The sequence below is a fragment of the Pseudonaja textilis genome, chromosome 2, assembly GCF_049901715.1.
Source record: "Pseudonaja textilis isolate UNSWEBS1 chromosome 2, rPseTex1.2, whole genome shotgun sequence".
NCBI lineage: Eukaryota > Metazoa > Chordata > Lepidosauria > Squamata > Elapidae > Pseudonaja > Pseudonaja textilis.
This window is the reverse complement of record NC_141991.1, coordinates 157,410,616-157,426,340: the sequence shown is the minus strand read 5'-3', so window position 1 is coordinate 157,426,340 and position 15,725 is coordinate 157,410,616. Positions and strand designations below refer to the sequence as shown.

The 15,725-nt window shown below is 37.1% G+C and overlaps 1 protein-coding gene across 1 annotated transcript in view; it reads left to right on the top strand.

Annotated features, from left to right (window-relative positions):
* The first annotated feature begins 899 nt into the window (after window positions 1-899).
* Window positions 900-15,725, top strand: part of HGD (homogentisate 1,2-dioxygenase) — a 35,621-nt gene continuing 20,795 nt past the window's right edge. The window contains exons 1-6 of the mRNA XM_026713369.2: window positions 900-1,069; window positions 8,003-8,074; window positions 9,063-9,151; window positions 11,524-11,629; window positions 12,909-12,968; window positions 13,733-13,824. Of these exons, the coding sequence (XP_026569154.1) occupies window positions 1,022-1,069; window positions 8,003-8,074; window positions 9,063-9,151; window positions 11,524-11,629; window positions 12,909-12,968; window positions 13,733-13,824 (467 nt within the window). The 5' untranslated portion in view covers window positions 900-1,021. The remainder of the gene's footprint in view (window positions 1,070-8,002; window positions 8,075-9,062; window positions 9,152-11,523; window positions 11,630-12,908; window positions 12,969-13,732; window positions 13,825-15,725) is intronic.

The window sequence follows — 15,725 nt, the reverse complement described above, 5'->3', positions numbered from 1 at the left end:
GTCTGAAGATGAGGTGCAGTGATATATTTCCTGTTATTGAGAGCAGTATCATAGTAGACCACAGCTGGGGTGGAGAGCTGAAACAGATGTTGGGTTTAATGACACAAAAAGATTTAATTTATATCTTGCCTTTATTATTTTTTTATAAACAACTCAAGATGGTGATGATATCTAATGCTCCTTCCTATTTTCCACTCAACAACCACCCTGCGAGGTGAGTTGTTGAGAAAGTGTAACTGGCCCAAGCTTATTCAGCTGACTTTCATGCCTAAAGCAGGAGTTGAATGGATGCAAGCCCTTTGTAAAACACCCGTTTTTGGAAATCAGTGTAAAAACTAAGACCAGCCTGTCCATTATTTACTAGAGAATTATTAATAGAGAACATTTTTAATAATTAGGCTAACGTCAACCATAATAGTTCCACAGCATTTCCTTTGACCTGCCTGGTTTTTTCTTCTCTGCTTCCTTGATTTCAGCCTCATAGGAAAGCCTTTTACAAATAAAGGAGGCTTTAATATCTTTCCAGTTCTACAACTTAGTCAAATGCCTAGAGACAGATGTGCATAATATAAAGAAAGAACAATTTCTTTAATTTATTTCATTTTCCTGTGGAGTGGGAATGAGTAGCAATAAGCTTTGCACTACTTAAATATTCTTTGCTGCTTGTTCTTAGTTTAGTTTTGAAGGCTTAGGGATAGAATTGCTGTTTTTCTTACGCATGTCTGGGTTCCATTGCTAACATTGTCAAAATAAAATTACAAAAACGAGCCAGCTTTTTCCTCCCCCCTTTTCCTGGTTATTGATTTGCAGACATCCTTCCATGGTTCCAGAAGAGAAGCCTGTTTCTCATTAAACCCAGGCTCAACTGAGTAAATAGTTTGAAATCTTTCTTGGACTTTCTCACTTGCAGAATAGCTTGTTTGCCATCGTGCTATTTTAACTTTCTCCAGCTGCTGCTAAAAGAAAATAATTTTGGAAACCATTTTGGCAGTCATTTGACCAAACACACTTAGTTTTTGTAATGGCCTCAGGAATGATAAGAAACATGGAAGAAACAAGAGAGTTAAAGGTAAGTTAGCAGTGAAAATCTGTATCTGTTACTTTGACTAAAAGATTTCAGAATTTTTTCATTCTTATTCATTTACATACTTCTGAATAGAGCGGAGTTCTAGAATGCTTTTATTGTTTCTGAGATGAACTGGTGAAATCACATTTTTATAGTGAATCCTTACTGCAGATAAAAATGCTTTATGTGAGCAGACAGAAACCAGCCCCAGACATTTGCTAGAACTTTGATTGCTGATGTCCATGGGGTCATTTGCTTGAAGTAAGGAGTTTTTGCCCTGTTCACTTAAAGCTGTATATTTAAATTTTCATTCTCTGTTATTCCTTTTCAAATTTAGATTGTGGCAGATCTGACTACTGTACCGTTAGATTTTTAACATGTTTAAACTAGATCTAAATCTAGGAAATGTTGGGAAACAGGAATCACAACACCCTTCCCTTTATAAAGTGCTATTTTAAAATTATATGGAATATGTTAAACACATGAGAAGAATATTTAACAAGCATTATTCAGTATCATGCTTTTATACGTTTCTTAACATTGGGGATAATCCAAAATAGCTTTGTATAATGATTTCCAAATGAAGCGAACCATTTATTTCACCAAGAGGGTCTGATGCAACAAAACGGATTTTGAATAAGAACTTCATTAACTGTTAATAGCTATCTCTTAGAAAACTATTTGGAAGGTTAAATTTCATCTGCTATACAAAGCTAAGAGATAACTGATTCATTAAGGCAGGAAAAAAGATTCTGACCATTCCATAAAATTCATGTTTTAACAAATTGTAGAAAGGATATTTCTCAGCTAGCTCATCGAGCAAACTAAATGTATTAATTGCACACAATTATTTTATCAGTGCAGCTGGAGGAGTGGCTTTTTCATTATTTCTATAATTCTTTCAGTACTAATGAAAAAGCCACTCCAGCTACATATATATGTATATATATATTCATGCATACACACACACACACACACACACACACACTATTTTTTGTTGTTCCATTCAATTGTGATTCTTGGAGATTGCCTAGGCAAATCCCTGCAATTTTCTTGGTAAAGTTTTTCAGAAGTGGTTTGCCATTGCCTTCTTCCCAGGGTTGGGCGAAAGTAACTGGCTCAAGGTGACCCAGTTGGCATTGTGCCTAAGGCAAGACTAGAATTCACAGTACAATACTCAACTTAAATGAGGCATATCTAGCCAAATCTTACCAATTAGTTTTGTTTAAATCAGTTTACTCTGAATCACAGCAAACAATTTCATTTAACAAACCTCAGTTTAGCAGACTTCAGATTAAGTAGATAGGGATATGCTGGCACTTTGTCAATAGTAAAAGCTGTAGTAGCAGGGAAGGGAGACTGGGGGGTTCAGTATGGGATGAATACGCCAAAAGGATATTAATCTAAATCTACAGTCAGGTTTTATTCATTTCTTTAAAATAAGACATGCTTTTATCCTTTCAGAAGTAGATGAATATAGGAGGAGAATTGGCAGAGCCAAGGGGAAGGGTAAAAAGAGGGATTAGTTTAGAGTCATTACTTAGCCACAAACAAAATAAGTCCAAACCCTTTCCCCATTTCTGTTGACCCTTATCTAGCTCTAACCAGTTGTTGACCATTAATTGAGAAGATTCCTGTGCATAGGCCTTAGTAATTTTAACATTAGATCCAGCGATGGGATTCAAATTTTTTTACTACCAGTTCTGTGGCATGGCTTAGTGGGCATGGCAGGGGAAGGATACTGTAAAATCTCCAGTCAGAAGTGGTATTTGCCAGTTCTCCAAACAACTCAAAATTTCCACTACCAGTTCTCCAGAACTGGTCAGAACCTACTGAATACCACCTATGATTAGATTCTCCCATGCTACATAGCATATCAGGTACAGGGCTTAGTAATAAATCAGTTAAATTGAACCTTCATGTATGGTCCTGTTTTTTTACGCCTGACAATGAGGCTCAAAAAAAATCAAAAAAAAAAAAAAACGAGAGCTCAAAAACAGACAGCTCTGTGGCCTCACACTTCTGCAGGGTCATTTGCAAAAATGAATTAAGCAAACGTAAATTCATTTATACTATAAATTCACTCACCAAAAACAACACCAACCGTAAAAACCTCCGATCTCATCCTGACCTAACCTTACAGCAACATGCCCGCTCCCATATACTACGCACAGAACTCAAAAATCATCTAGACAATGGAGAGAAGGACCTGTACATTGACTACCATGCTGACTGTATCAAAAGAAAGTCACACAACCCACAACTCAGCATCCAACCCTACTTCAACCAATCCACCATCACCCAAGACTAGGCATGCATGCCCCCAAATACCTCAATTCAAACCACAACTGGCCTTAAATGCAAGCTACTCAGTGCAAGAAGCCTTGTAAATAAAATACCCAAATTTCTCTTACAGCTAAATTTGACATGATATTTGTCTGTGAAACATGGCTCAACGCATCTCTCCCTGACTCCATTACCTCAGTAAGACACTATCATGTTTACCGATCTGATCGTGAAATCACTAGAGGAGGTGGTGTTGCTATCTTCTATAAAAAGTCTTTACATCTAAAAAACATCCCAGTTACCCAAGAGCTTGCTCTTCCTGAGAGCATTATCTGTGAACTGATCTTAAATATCACATTTCGGTTCTTACTATGTTACAGAGCCCCTGATAATGACATCGAACATGTAAACAAGCTAATTACACCACTAACATAGGCAGAATCCTGCCCACACGCTTTTATCTTTCTTGGTGACTTCAATCTACCTCATATTAACTGGACCCTAAATGAATGTACAACTGAACCCATACATGCAACCTTCTACAATGCTGTAACAAATCTGGGACTGGAACCAACAATACTAGGCATAACTGCCTCGATCTCATCTTCTGCAATAGTTTGAATTCAATTTACAGAATACAAATTAAAGAACCCTTTTCCAACAGTGACCACAACATGATTGACTTTTGTCTCAACATACGTCCACACAAAAATCATCACAACGACAAAATCCCCAATTATAACTTCAAAAAAGGCAACTATGATCTTATAATCAACTATCTCTCTTCCCTTGATTGGCAATTTCTATTCACTGAATGCAATACTGTTGAAGACCATTACAACATATTTTTACTTGAAGTCAAAAGAGTCATCAAACTATATGTACCAATAACAACTCCCAAAACCAGGAAAAACAGATTATCCATAACAATAAGGAAGCTTCAATCCAAAAAGAGAACACTTTGGCAAAAAATTTGGTCACCTTGCCAACTTCAAAAGCTAATACAAAAATTTATGCCACCAGATAAAAACAATGCACTAATTATCGCATTAAACAAGAGGAAACCTTATACGCACAAATTCCACCTGTGCTTTCTACAATTTTGTAAACAACAAACTAAGAGATTCAAGGTCCATCCCACCCCTGAAAGGACCTAATGGCAAAGACTGCAATGACGAAACCATCAAAGCAAACCTCTTTAACACATTCTTTGGCTCAGTATTTGTAAACAGCAATGGATCAAGCCCAGTACTTCCTAGTCGAACCACAGACAGCTACAAAGATCTAATACATATCGATTTTACAGAAGACATTGTTGAAAAAGCACTGCGCAATCTAAAACCATCCCTATCTGTTGGACCGGACGGAATATGTGCCTACTTCTTAAAAAAGCTATCCACTGCCATAGCCAATCCTCTAAGCATAATCTTTGAAAAATCTTTCAGGACCAGCTCCTTACCAAAACTATGGTCACAAGCCACAATCATCCCCATCTTCAAAAAGGGAGACCCCAGCCTAGTTGAAAATTACAGGCCAATCTTCTTATGCTGTGTCACCTGTAAAGTCATGGAATCAATTATTAACCAATCCATTATCCTTCACTTAGAGACAAACAACCTACTCTCTTATAAACAATTTGGTTTCAGAAAAAAACTCTCCTGTAATCTGTAACTCTTACACTGCAAAAACATATGGACTACACAACTCAATCAGGGCAAAGCAATAGACACAATCTACATAGACTTCTGTAAAGCCTTTGATTCAGTGGTACACGACAAATCCCAAAACTAAAATCTTATGGTATCTCTGGACAACTGCATAACTGGATAGAAGTATTCCTGTCAAACAGACAACAAATGGTCAAAATTGGGAGTGTCCTATCAAATTCTGTACCTGTCAATAGGGGTGTCCCCCAAGGCAGTGTTCTAGGACCAACTCTCTTCATACTCTACATAAATGACCTCTGTGATCATATTAAGAGCAACTGCGTTCTCTTCGCTGATGATGTAAAGCAATTCAACACCACAGACAATACTATTATCCTCCAAAAAGACTTTGACTATGTATCAGAATGGTCAATCAAATGGCAACTTCAAATCTCAACAAATAAATGCTCTGTCTTACATATTGGCAAAAAAAATAAGAAAATAAAATGCAAGCTAAATAGTCAAGACCTTGTTGATGATCCAAACTCTGTCAAGGACCTTGGAGTACTCATCTCTAATGATCTAAGTGCTAGAGCCCACTGTAGCTACATAACTAAAAAGGCATTAAGAGTTGTTAATCTAATCCTACGTAGCTTTTTCTCTGGTAATATCACACTACTAACTAGAGCATACAAAACATTTGCTAGTTCTATACTTGAATACAGCTCATCAGTCTGGAACCCATATCATGTATCTGATATAAACACAATTGAAAAAGTCCCAAAATATTTCACAAGAAGAGTTCGCTGCTCCTCTACTCATTGCAGAATACCTTATGCCACCAGGCTTGAAACTCTAGACCTAGAAAACTTAGAACTATGCCGCCTTTGGTCCGATCTAAATATAGTATATAAAATCATACATTGCAATGTCCTACCTGCAAATGAATACTTCAGCTTCAATCATAACAATACAAGAGCACACAATAGATACAAACTCAAGGTTAACCGCACAAAAACTTGACTGCAGAAAATAGGACTTCAGCAACAGAGTGGTCAATGTCTGGAATACTCTATCTGATTCTGTGGTTTCTTCCCCAAACCCCAAAAACTTTAACCTATCTACTATTGACCTCACCTCCTTCCTAAGAGGCCTGTAGGGGGCATGCATAAGCACACCAATTGTGCCTACCATCCCTGTTCTATTGTTTCTTTTTATTTTTCCTATAAGTATCTATCACATGTATTCAGAACTATGTTTATTCTTATACCTGTATCTTGTAAGCAATTGACAAATCAAATAAATAAATAAAATAAAAAATAAAGTAGATGCCATCGCCAACTCTGCTGTATCACAAGTTGGAAGCTTTTTCTCAGTTTTAAATTTAAACTTCAAAGTATTTAGATGGCCTGAAAGTTATTTCCCAATTAGATTTTTAAAACCTGAAAATTAGCCAACCTTCTCTTTATCAGTTGTAATGAAGAGGCTATGCAATTCTGTAGAATCAATAAAACAGAAGACAATAGGAATTAAAATTGCAGCCAAACATACAGACTTCTTGACTGCAGTCATTTCATTATCAGATTCTAGAATGGCTAGACTTCTCTCTCATGCAGCATTAAAAATGAGTAGTCCTTAATGGGTCTAATCTATGTGGAGGGAAGTAAACAGTGGGGTGCCACAAGGTTCCATCCTAGGCCCAGTACTCTTCAAAATCTTCATTAACAACTTAGATGAGGGAATGAATAGAAGGGGAACTTACCAAATTTGCAGATGATACTACTGGCAGGAATAACTAACACCCTAGAAGATAGGCTCAAGATCCAGATGGATCTTGACAGACTAGAACACTGGCCCCTATCTAACAAAATGAAATTCAATGTAGAGAAAAGTAAAGTCCTACCCTTAGGCAAGAAAAACCAAAAGTACACATATAGATTGGGTGAAACCAGGCTCAATAGCAGTAACTGTGAGAGGGTTCTTGGAGTTTTACTGGAGAACCAGCTAAATATGTGCCAGCAGTGTGCAGCAGCAGCCAAAAAAGCTAATGCAACCATAAGTTGCATTAACCGAGCAATACAATCAAAATCAAGTGAGATACTAATGCCACTCTATAAATCCTTTGTAAGACCACATCTAGAGTACTGCATCCAGTTTTGGTCACCACACTATAAAAAAGATGTTGAGGCTCTAGAAAAAGTGTAGAAAAGAGTAACCAGGATGATTGGAGAGACTAAAACCTATGAAGAACGGTTACAGGACCTGGGCATGGCAAGTCAAGTTAAGAGAAGAACTAGGGGAGACATGATAGCAGTGTTCCAATATTTGAGGGGCTCCACAGAGAGGAAGGGGTCAAGCAATTTTCTAAAGTGAGACAAGGAATAATGGATAGAAACTGAACAAGGAGAGATTCAACCTGGAAATAAGGAGAAACTTTCTGACAGTGAAAGCAATCAACCAATGGAACAGCTTACTTTCGGAAATTGTGGGAGCTTCATCAATTTCAAAAAGATATTGGACTGCCATTTGTCAGAAATGGTGTAGGGCCGTGATGGCAAACCTGTGGCACGCGTGCAGCAAGTGACACACAGAGCCATCTCTCCGGGCATGCCAGCCATTGCCCGTTACTCTTCTGAGTTCCGACATGCATGGTCTTTGCTTGCTTGGGAACACTGGAAAGCAGAAGAGCAGCTTCCCGGCGCACATGCACATGCTGGGAAGCTGAGCTTCCAGTTTCCAGCGCTTGCCAGGGAGCTGTTATTCTGGTTTCTGGTGTGCATGTACATGCGCTCCCATTTCGGCACTTAGTGCTGCAAAGGTTCGCCACACTGGTGTAGGGTCTCCTGCTTGGGGGTGTGTGTGGACTAGATTACCTACAAGGTCCTTTCCAACTCTATTAATCTGTAAATCTGTAAATCTAATGATAAATCTGAAAAAGCAAAACTATAATTTTTCAACAAGGTAGGAAATACTTCTTTGTATAAAGTGTATTTTTGTTTTGCAGTACATGTCAGGATTTGGTAATGAATTCAGCTCTGAAGATCCACGCTGCCCTGGAGCTTTACCAGAAGGACAGGTATTTTAAATATTGGGAAATGGATTTAACCAAAAGACCAGAGAATTGTTCAGCATGGCCTTTTGAGAAGGCAAAATTTAAGAGAAGTCACTTTATGAATAAAACTACATATTGGGGATAGGCAAACAAAGGGGGGGACCCCCCCCAAATGACAACATAACTAGAAGAATGTGTTTCTGTTTGGTAATGGATTTTGTGTGTGAAACACATTAAGTCATCAATTTTAAAAAATGGGGTTACCTCTTTTGTTTTAACAAAGTAATCCTATCAAAGAAAAGTTACCTGGAGATGAGAATGGCTAGATTTTTCTGCTGCCTGTTGTAGGGATTGAAAACATTGCCTTTACCAGGGAGCTCATCTTACCTGGACAACCTTGGTTGAGAAGGTGAAGTGACTTCCTAGTGACTTCTTTGTGCTTGAAGATGTTTCAATGATTTTGCCCAGTAGGAGGAATTTCCTTCAAGTTCAACCTGTGAAGTCATTTGCCTCTTCTAGAGAGAAGTAAACTCAGTCCTTAGTCCAGATTCAAATCTTTCCTTTCTTCTTGTAAAACAAACTTTTAAGATAGCTACTCCTGTTCTGGGTATAGTTGGCTTCTGCCAGTCATTTTTCAACTCTAAGTTCAAAGATACTCCCCCAAAGCATGGCTGACAATAACTATCTAAAGTTATATTTATGTTATTTACAATAGAATCAAAATTGGGTTATGTTCAACTAGAGCCAGATTGGCTCATTATCCTTGTTCATAAACCTTGGGATAGAAACTGCATTTTTCTAGTTGTATCTTTGGATAGGTTTACAGGACCTACTGGTCTGTACTGGAATTTTATAAGTATCCTATGGAAGAAGATGCAAAGTGTTCTTGTGGTCTTTATCAAAATATGACACAAAATATGTCATCACTCTCAGTTGAATCCAGGAGGAGTAAAATTTTATGTAATCTGCATGTTAAAGAAAAAAGTATAATTAATTATTTCTATTTATTTAGAATAATCCTCAGGTCTGCCCATATGGTCTGTATGCTGAACAGCTCTCAGGTTCAGCTTTTACCTGTCCACGATCCTCCAACAGGAGAAGGTATGTGTCAATTTAAGAGAAATAGCATCATTATATTGGCCATGGAATCCACTTCAATATTCTTGAGAATGTGAGAAAGAGAGAGAAAGGCACTTTGGCTTATGTATGCATATATTAGTGATAGGCTTAGCCATCAGAACAAAATGTAAGCCATTAAGGTATTGGACTAGAAGCATGGAGACCCAGGCTCTGGTCTTTTGTTACGCATAGAAGCTAATAGGTGGCCTTGAGCCAGCCACTCCCTTTCATGCCAAATCAACATCTACAATAAGATGGATGGAAAATAAAATTCCTTATCACACCGTGCAATGATAGTTTCACTCATGAGAATGAAGTCAGCACAGAGCTGAAACAAACAGATGCTACAACTAAGCAGAACAAACACATTTTCCATAGCATACAATTGAAGGGAGAAGAGCAAAAGTCTGTTGAGTCAGACTTTAGTAGAAAAGAAGGACGTGTGGGCTGAGAGGCAAAGGATTTTTTCGTACGTCCTTTTTCTCAACATGGCACAGAAACTGTACCTTTATATCTGAGAATGGCACTGTGTGCCTTTTCCCTTCCCTTTTCCCTTCTATGGGGAAAAGTTGGTGTGTACAAGAAAATACATGTTTCCTGTTGAAAGATAATATCTAATGACAATGAATGCTGAAATCAGTTGACACAACTGATGTGTGTTCATATGTGTTCTAGGATAGCTTTCCATAGCTTTGTCAAAAAAAATTTTTTTATGAGTGTAAAAAATGTAAAAGAAAAGAAAAGTCAAAGAAGCTTACCACATCTTTACACCAAAATCAATTTCAACTATTATAATGAATTCTTTGGTACCTTTAGATACCTGGATTTAGAGCCTCTGACAGTAACTTTGTGCTTCTTTTATATTAAATTCTGACTCATACTCCCATCCAGGAAAACCCAATTCTCCAAAATGGTGTATGGTAGTATTCTTTATTTACCCATGCAATGATGAGACATATTATTTATTAAAAGTAATAAATTATGGTGCATCATTCCAAACAAAATCCCAAACTTTTCAAATTTGAAATATTTTTAGCTCAAAACACTCCATTTTAAATTTGAAATAAATTGTTCCAACTTTTCTGTAAGGGATATTTTCTTTTGAATTGGAAGTGAGGGTGTTTCAAACAGATTTCAGAATGACAAAATGGGGCACTTGACACTTAAAATGTTTCAAATTTAAATTGTTTTTATGTATCCCAAATAAAAGAAGCCTTTTGGAACAACATTTTAATGTTGCAATATTACTTTCTTCAGGCAGGGAGTAGTATCAAGTACTGGTATGTAGCATACAGGTGACCAGCTCTGATCATCAGTAGTTCTGGACACCAAAATGTTGCCACTCTCTGCAATATACATTCTAATCAGCAAGGGGCAGTGGAAAGGCTTCTAAAAAAATTGCAAGCTCAAAATTGCCTTAGAAACACTTTTTGATTAAATCAGCTGTCTTTCTGGAAAGGATGACTGTGCTGCAGTTCATCCATTTCTTCCTCCACATAAAAGTTCAACTAGCAGGGCATGCACGCAGTCAAGTACTGGGGAGGGAGACTGAACAATTATGAAAGAACTGATTACAGCAGTGTTAAAGGTATTAATGATTTAGGAGTATTACAGACAAAGTAATAAAAGACTTGAACAATCTGGTTTAGATTATTCCAATTTGCAACATATAAAGCAGCCCTTGAAAATCACCAAGAAAGTTCAGCTGATCCAAAATGCAGCTGAGACAATGACAACATGCTTATTGTTGGTGTCCATATTGCCATACACCATTGCTATTTCTGAGTATCATTGAAGGCGCTGGTTACCGTCTCTAGATGACAGAATTCATATTAAATGTACATGGATTATATTCATATATTAGATTCTTTCGTTTCCATTAAATTTCCAAGTAAGCTTTGGATTGATGGCATAGATCTTAAAGCAGGGAGTCACAATCTTCAGAAATCAGAGCTATCTATTCTTCTCAATTGTCCACCATCTGAGTATTTGCATCAATCTAGAATCTCTACCAATGAAAGGGAAACTCTCTTTAAGTCCAATTTCCTAGGTCCTAGGACTTTACTCTTCAAGTCAAGGCCATAAACATTGTTCCTTTGGCCATCACTGTACATTAATTACTTCCCCTCCTTTCGAGTGTACTGGATGTGGATTTCCCCTGCCTTTTGGGGATACTGTGCAACTGCTAATGAGTTCAGTGTAAAGCACAGGAGGCAGAGAGCTAAGGGACCAAGGATGAATGCATTTTCTAGATTTTATAGAAAGAGTTGTAGCTTATTTCAGAGATCAGCGAAGTACTGAATGTTATCATTGCTCACATTTTCCTCTTTTTTCTGCATTTATTTTCTCCCTAGCTGGCTATATAGAATTCTGCCTTCTGCTTGCCATAAGCCCTTCCAGCCTATTGATCAGGGTCATCTGACACACAACTGGAATGAAACTGAACCCGAACCCAACCAGGTAATCATATCTAGCTAGAAATCTCCTGTTTCGGTATATTGGGTCCAGAATGCTATTGTTGTTGTTCACTTTTATAACTTCTCAACAGGCTTAGACAGAGCTAGCTTGGCTGTTGTTCCCATATTTTTCTGGTACTTTTCCACTTGAGTGCCATTTTCCTTATTTAGTTCAGTTTGGAATCATTTGTGCTTACCTCTGGCTGACTTTTTTCAAGTTTTTGTTTAAGTGTTTTCCCATATATAGCATAAACTAAAATCTCCCAAAACAAATCCTTCCACTCTTGTGATCTGCTTTGAGTGAATCTCATCAAACATTATCCATGTATTAAAGTGTGCAGAACAAATGGACTGAGGAATTGCTTATCAAACTGTCAAACATAAATATCTGGGGAAGTTTGGGGGAAGAGAACTCAGTCAGTAAAAGTTTGCAGATAAATCAGCATGGATTATTTAGAACAAGTCCTGAGAGTTTAAATTTATCTAATGCTTTGATCTTCTACATTGCTTAGCAGATGTATTTTGATTTCAAGAAAGTACTTGTCAAGATACCATCATTACATTTACCAAAGTCCACTGAGGTTGGGTGACCAATAAATTAATAATAAATCTGATAATCAGGTGATGGCTGAAAATTAAATCTGCTGGTTACAGCTGTTTCAAAACTGTGAGAGTGACCATTAGTGGTTCCTCATCCTAACAACTGGAACTGAGATATCAAGCAGATTAATATAGAACAATAGGGCTCAAAAGAACCTCAGAAGTGTTCAAGTCTTGCCCCCTATATAGGAGGTAAGAAATTATCAAACCATCACAGATAAATCTTTTCTTAAAAAAAAAACCAACAGTGATGAAACATCCACAATTCTAGGGGACAGTCTGTTCTATTACTTCATAGCTTTTACATTCAGTAAATTATTCCTTATTTCAGATATGGATCTTGCTCTGCAAAGCATTAACCTACTGGTTCTTGCTCTTCCTCAGACTTTCTGGAGACTAAACCCACAATCTCTTCCCTGTAAAGTCAGTTATCATAAAACTGCTACCATGTCCCTCCTTAGTTTTCTCTACTTTATGCAAAGCACATGGTTCTTTATAGGATTTAGTTTCCAAACTTCTTGCCATCTTTGTTGCTTTTCTCTATACTCTTTCCAGTTCCTCAGCAATTTTCTTGTACTGTGATGACCAAACCTGGACATTTTATATAAGAAATATATTAATTGTAGTATAAAATAAGTCAGATGGTATCAATTATTTTAGAATGGTGTTTGTCTTTCTTTCAGTTGAGATGGAAGCCATTTGAGATCCCTACAATCTTTCAAAAAAAGCTGGACTTTGTAACTGTAAGTAACCATATAGAAGCACTAAAAACATTTTTCACTTAATCTTTCTAATATGACTAAGAATGGAGTTTTCAGCTTCAAGGAAAGGTACTTGAGGTCATGGTAGACTTACCTTCAATCTTAATTCTTGCATGCATAAAGATTAACCTGCATGTAATCTTCATTTTGTAACTGTTTTGTTTTGCAACCACTTGCTAATTAATAACTGTAAAATGACAACTTTTACAGACTTGCAATTCCCACAACAATGGCAGATAACTCTTTTGAATATGTACCTATACAAAAAGCACTAAATAAATTGTTTTTTCAATATTTAAAACTCTCCTTGATAATTAACTTTGATAATATTCTCCACATTAATTTCACCCTGTGCCTTTTCAACTGCATGAACACTTTGCCAACTCATTTCTGCTGTTCAGCTTTTTACAAGGTCAAGTCAGAGTCTTCCAATAGATGTCTATATAAACTAGAACCCAGGATACTCATGGCAATTAAGCCTTATGTTAAAGAATTTCTCAATTCTTCTGAAACAGCAAGCTAAAACCTTGGCTGTTAAATCCAGAAGTATTCATATTCTGTAGTTTTAGGAAAGCAAAATTGCTCAAACACCAGTGCCCCACAGTTAAACTTCTCCTCAACAGAGAGCTCATTAAACTGCATTAGGTTCTGAATTTCTGGTTCTGCCATGCATTATGATGGTAACCAAAGGAAATCAAAAGGATTCCAATGATTATACTTGTATTTTCTTATATTTTTTTTCATAGGGACTATATACTTTGTGTGGTGCTGGTGAGCCAAAGTCAGGGAATGGGCTGGCAATTCATATCTTCATCTGTAACAGCTCCATGATTAACAGGTCTGTATGAAGTCAGACTATCTCATGGATTCTATTTAAATTTCTAAAAGTGTGGATATATGTAGAGAACCCAGATGCTCTGACTATTCATTGAGATTTGACTACTATTAAGGAACTTTTCCTTTCTTTCCTCATCTATGTAGTATGCATAATTTATGTCACAAAATGGGGCAGATGGGTTCCAGCTTGATTCTTTATCAAATGTTGTTATAACTTTCATGAACCTTGTCTTTCAGGCCTTGTCTGCTTAGAAGAAGACCCTGACTTTAAGTTTAGCCCCATTCCCCCCCACCCCAAAAAAGGGTTAAACAGAACATTTTACTGATTTCAGATTTAGGCTGGTTATTTCAGGAAATCACCTTTTTTTCAAGTAAATTTAGCAAAAGAGTAAAAGTGACAATAGGCAGAGGGAAATGTACAAGAATATTATTCTCTAAGGGGGTCTGAAGCAAGACATAGCAATCTATTTGACAAAAGAATTTTTAGAAATCTATGCATCACTAGAACAAGAAATTGACCTTGCTGGAAATATTGTAATTTGACTTTGTAAGAAGGAAAGCCTATTCTCTAGCAATAGAAACCAGGAAATTGATGATAAGGAGGGTTAATATTTTACACAAAGGAGGGAGGGAATCCCAGCTTACTGAGCCTTGTTGTCTGATTGATGGATACAGTTCTTTCTTTTAACCTTCTTATTACATGAGACCTTTAGATGGGAAGTTATTGATATGCAGTAAAAAGTATTTAAAGAAATCTAGCATTGGCCAGCTGGATCGGAGGCACTCGCGGATTCCTTCCGCTGCCGAAACCTGACAAACCGGAACTGGATTTGGAGGCTATAGTTATCCCATAGAGATAACTGAAGATAGGGGAGATCCAGGCAGGGGGCCAGGGGCATCGCAACTCCCTTCCTCAGCTGGCTTAACTCCCCTTTCCAAAGGCGGTGGAGCAGTGGTCAGCAATGGTCGCCACAAAGAACCTCTCAGCCGGACAAGTTTGTGCAGGAGGAAGTTGAGAAAGTGAAAGTTTTTGGCTGAACTGGGACAACAAGTAACATCTGAATACCCTGGAAATTTAGCTTTCTAAATGATACATTGTTTCCCAAGAAGATCATAAAAAGCTGCAGATGAAAGTGAAAAGGGAAAGTTTTTTTCTCACTCTCCTTCCCTACAGAGATAGCAGATGGAAATCAGAAATACCCGCTTTGGCAACAGAAGGTAACTAATTTTGAAAATTAAAGCCAAGGGGACATTAAAGATTTCTAAACACTGACATTTAAAAATTCAAATCTTTTTGCTATAAGTGGGAAGGGAGAGGTAAATGATTTATACTAAGATTTTACTGGAGGAGACTGCTTGGAGCTTATAAGATCAGAGACTAAACTGCAATAAGACTTCTAAAAAATCATCTTGGAATTGTGTAATTGAATTCTACCCCAGGAAGAGAAAGTATTAAAAGAAGAAAGTGCTAAATGAAACAGTTTGTGTTGATTTTGATTACTTGATGACTTTGGGACTTTTGCAAACTATCTTTTGAAAGAGTAAAAACATTTGGATTGTTTTAAAAAAATCACAATGGCATTATCTGTTGAAGAATTGAAAATGGAATTTAAAAAGCTAAAAGAAGAGGAACAAGAAGGCAAGGGCTCTTCTGGATCTGTTTTTCACTTCTTAGAAATGGCGATTTCTACTTATCAGGAAATACAGCAACAAGAAAGCTGGGATGAAGAAGAAGAAGAAGCCATCTTTAATGGACAAACAACTTTAGTTGAGGAAGAAAAGGGGAAAAAGGGAAAGAAAATGGAGAATTCAAGATCTAAAAAAACAACCAAGAAAGGGAAAAATAAGGTGAAAAATCGATATAATGTCAGAAAGCAATAGAAAAGAGGAATACAACAGAGA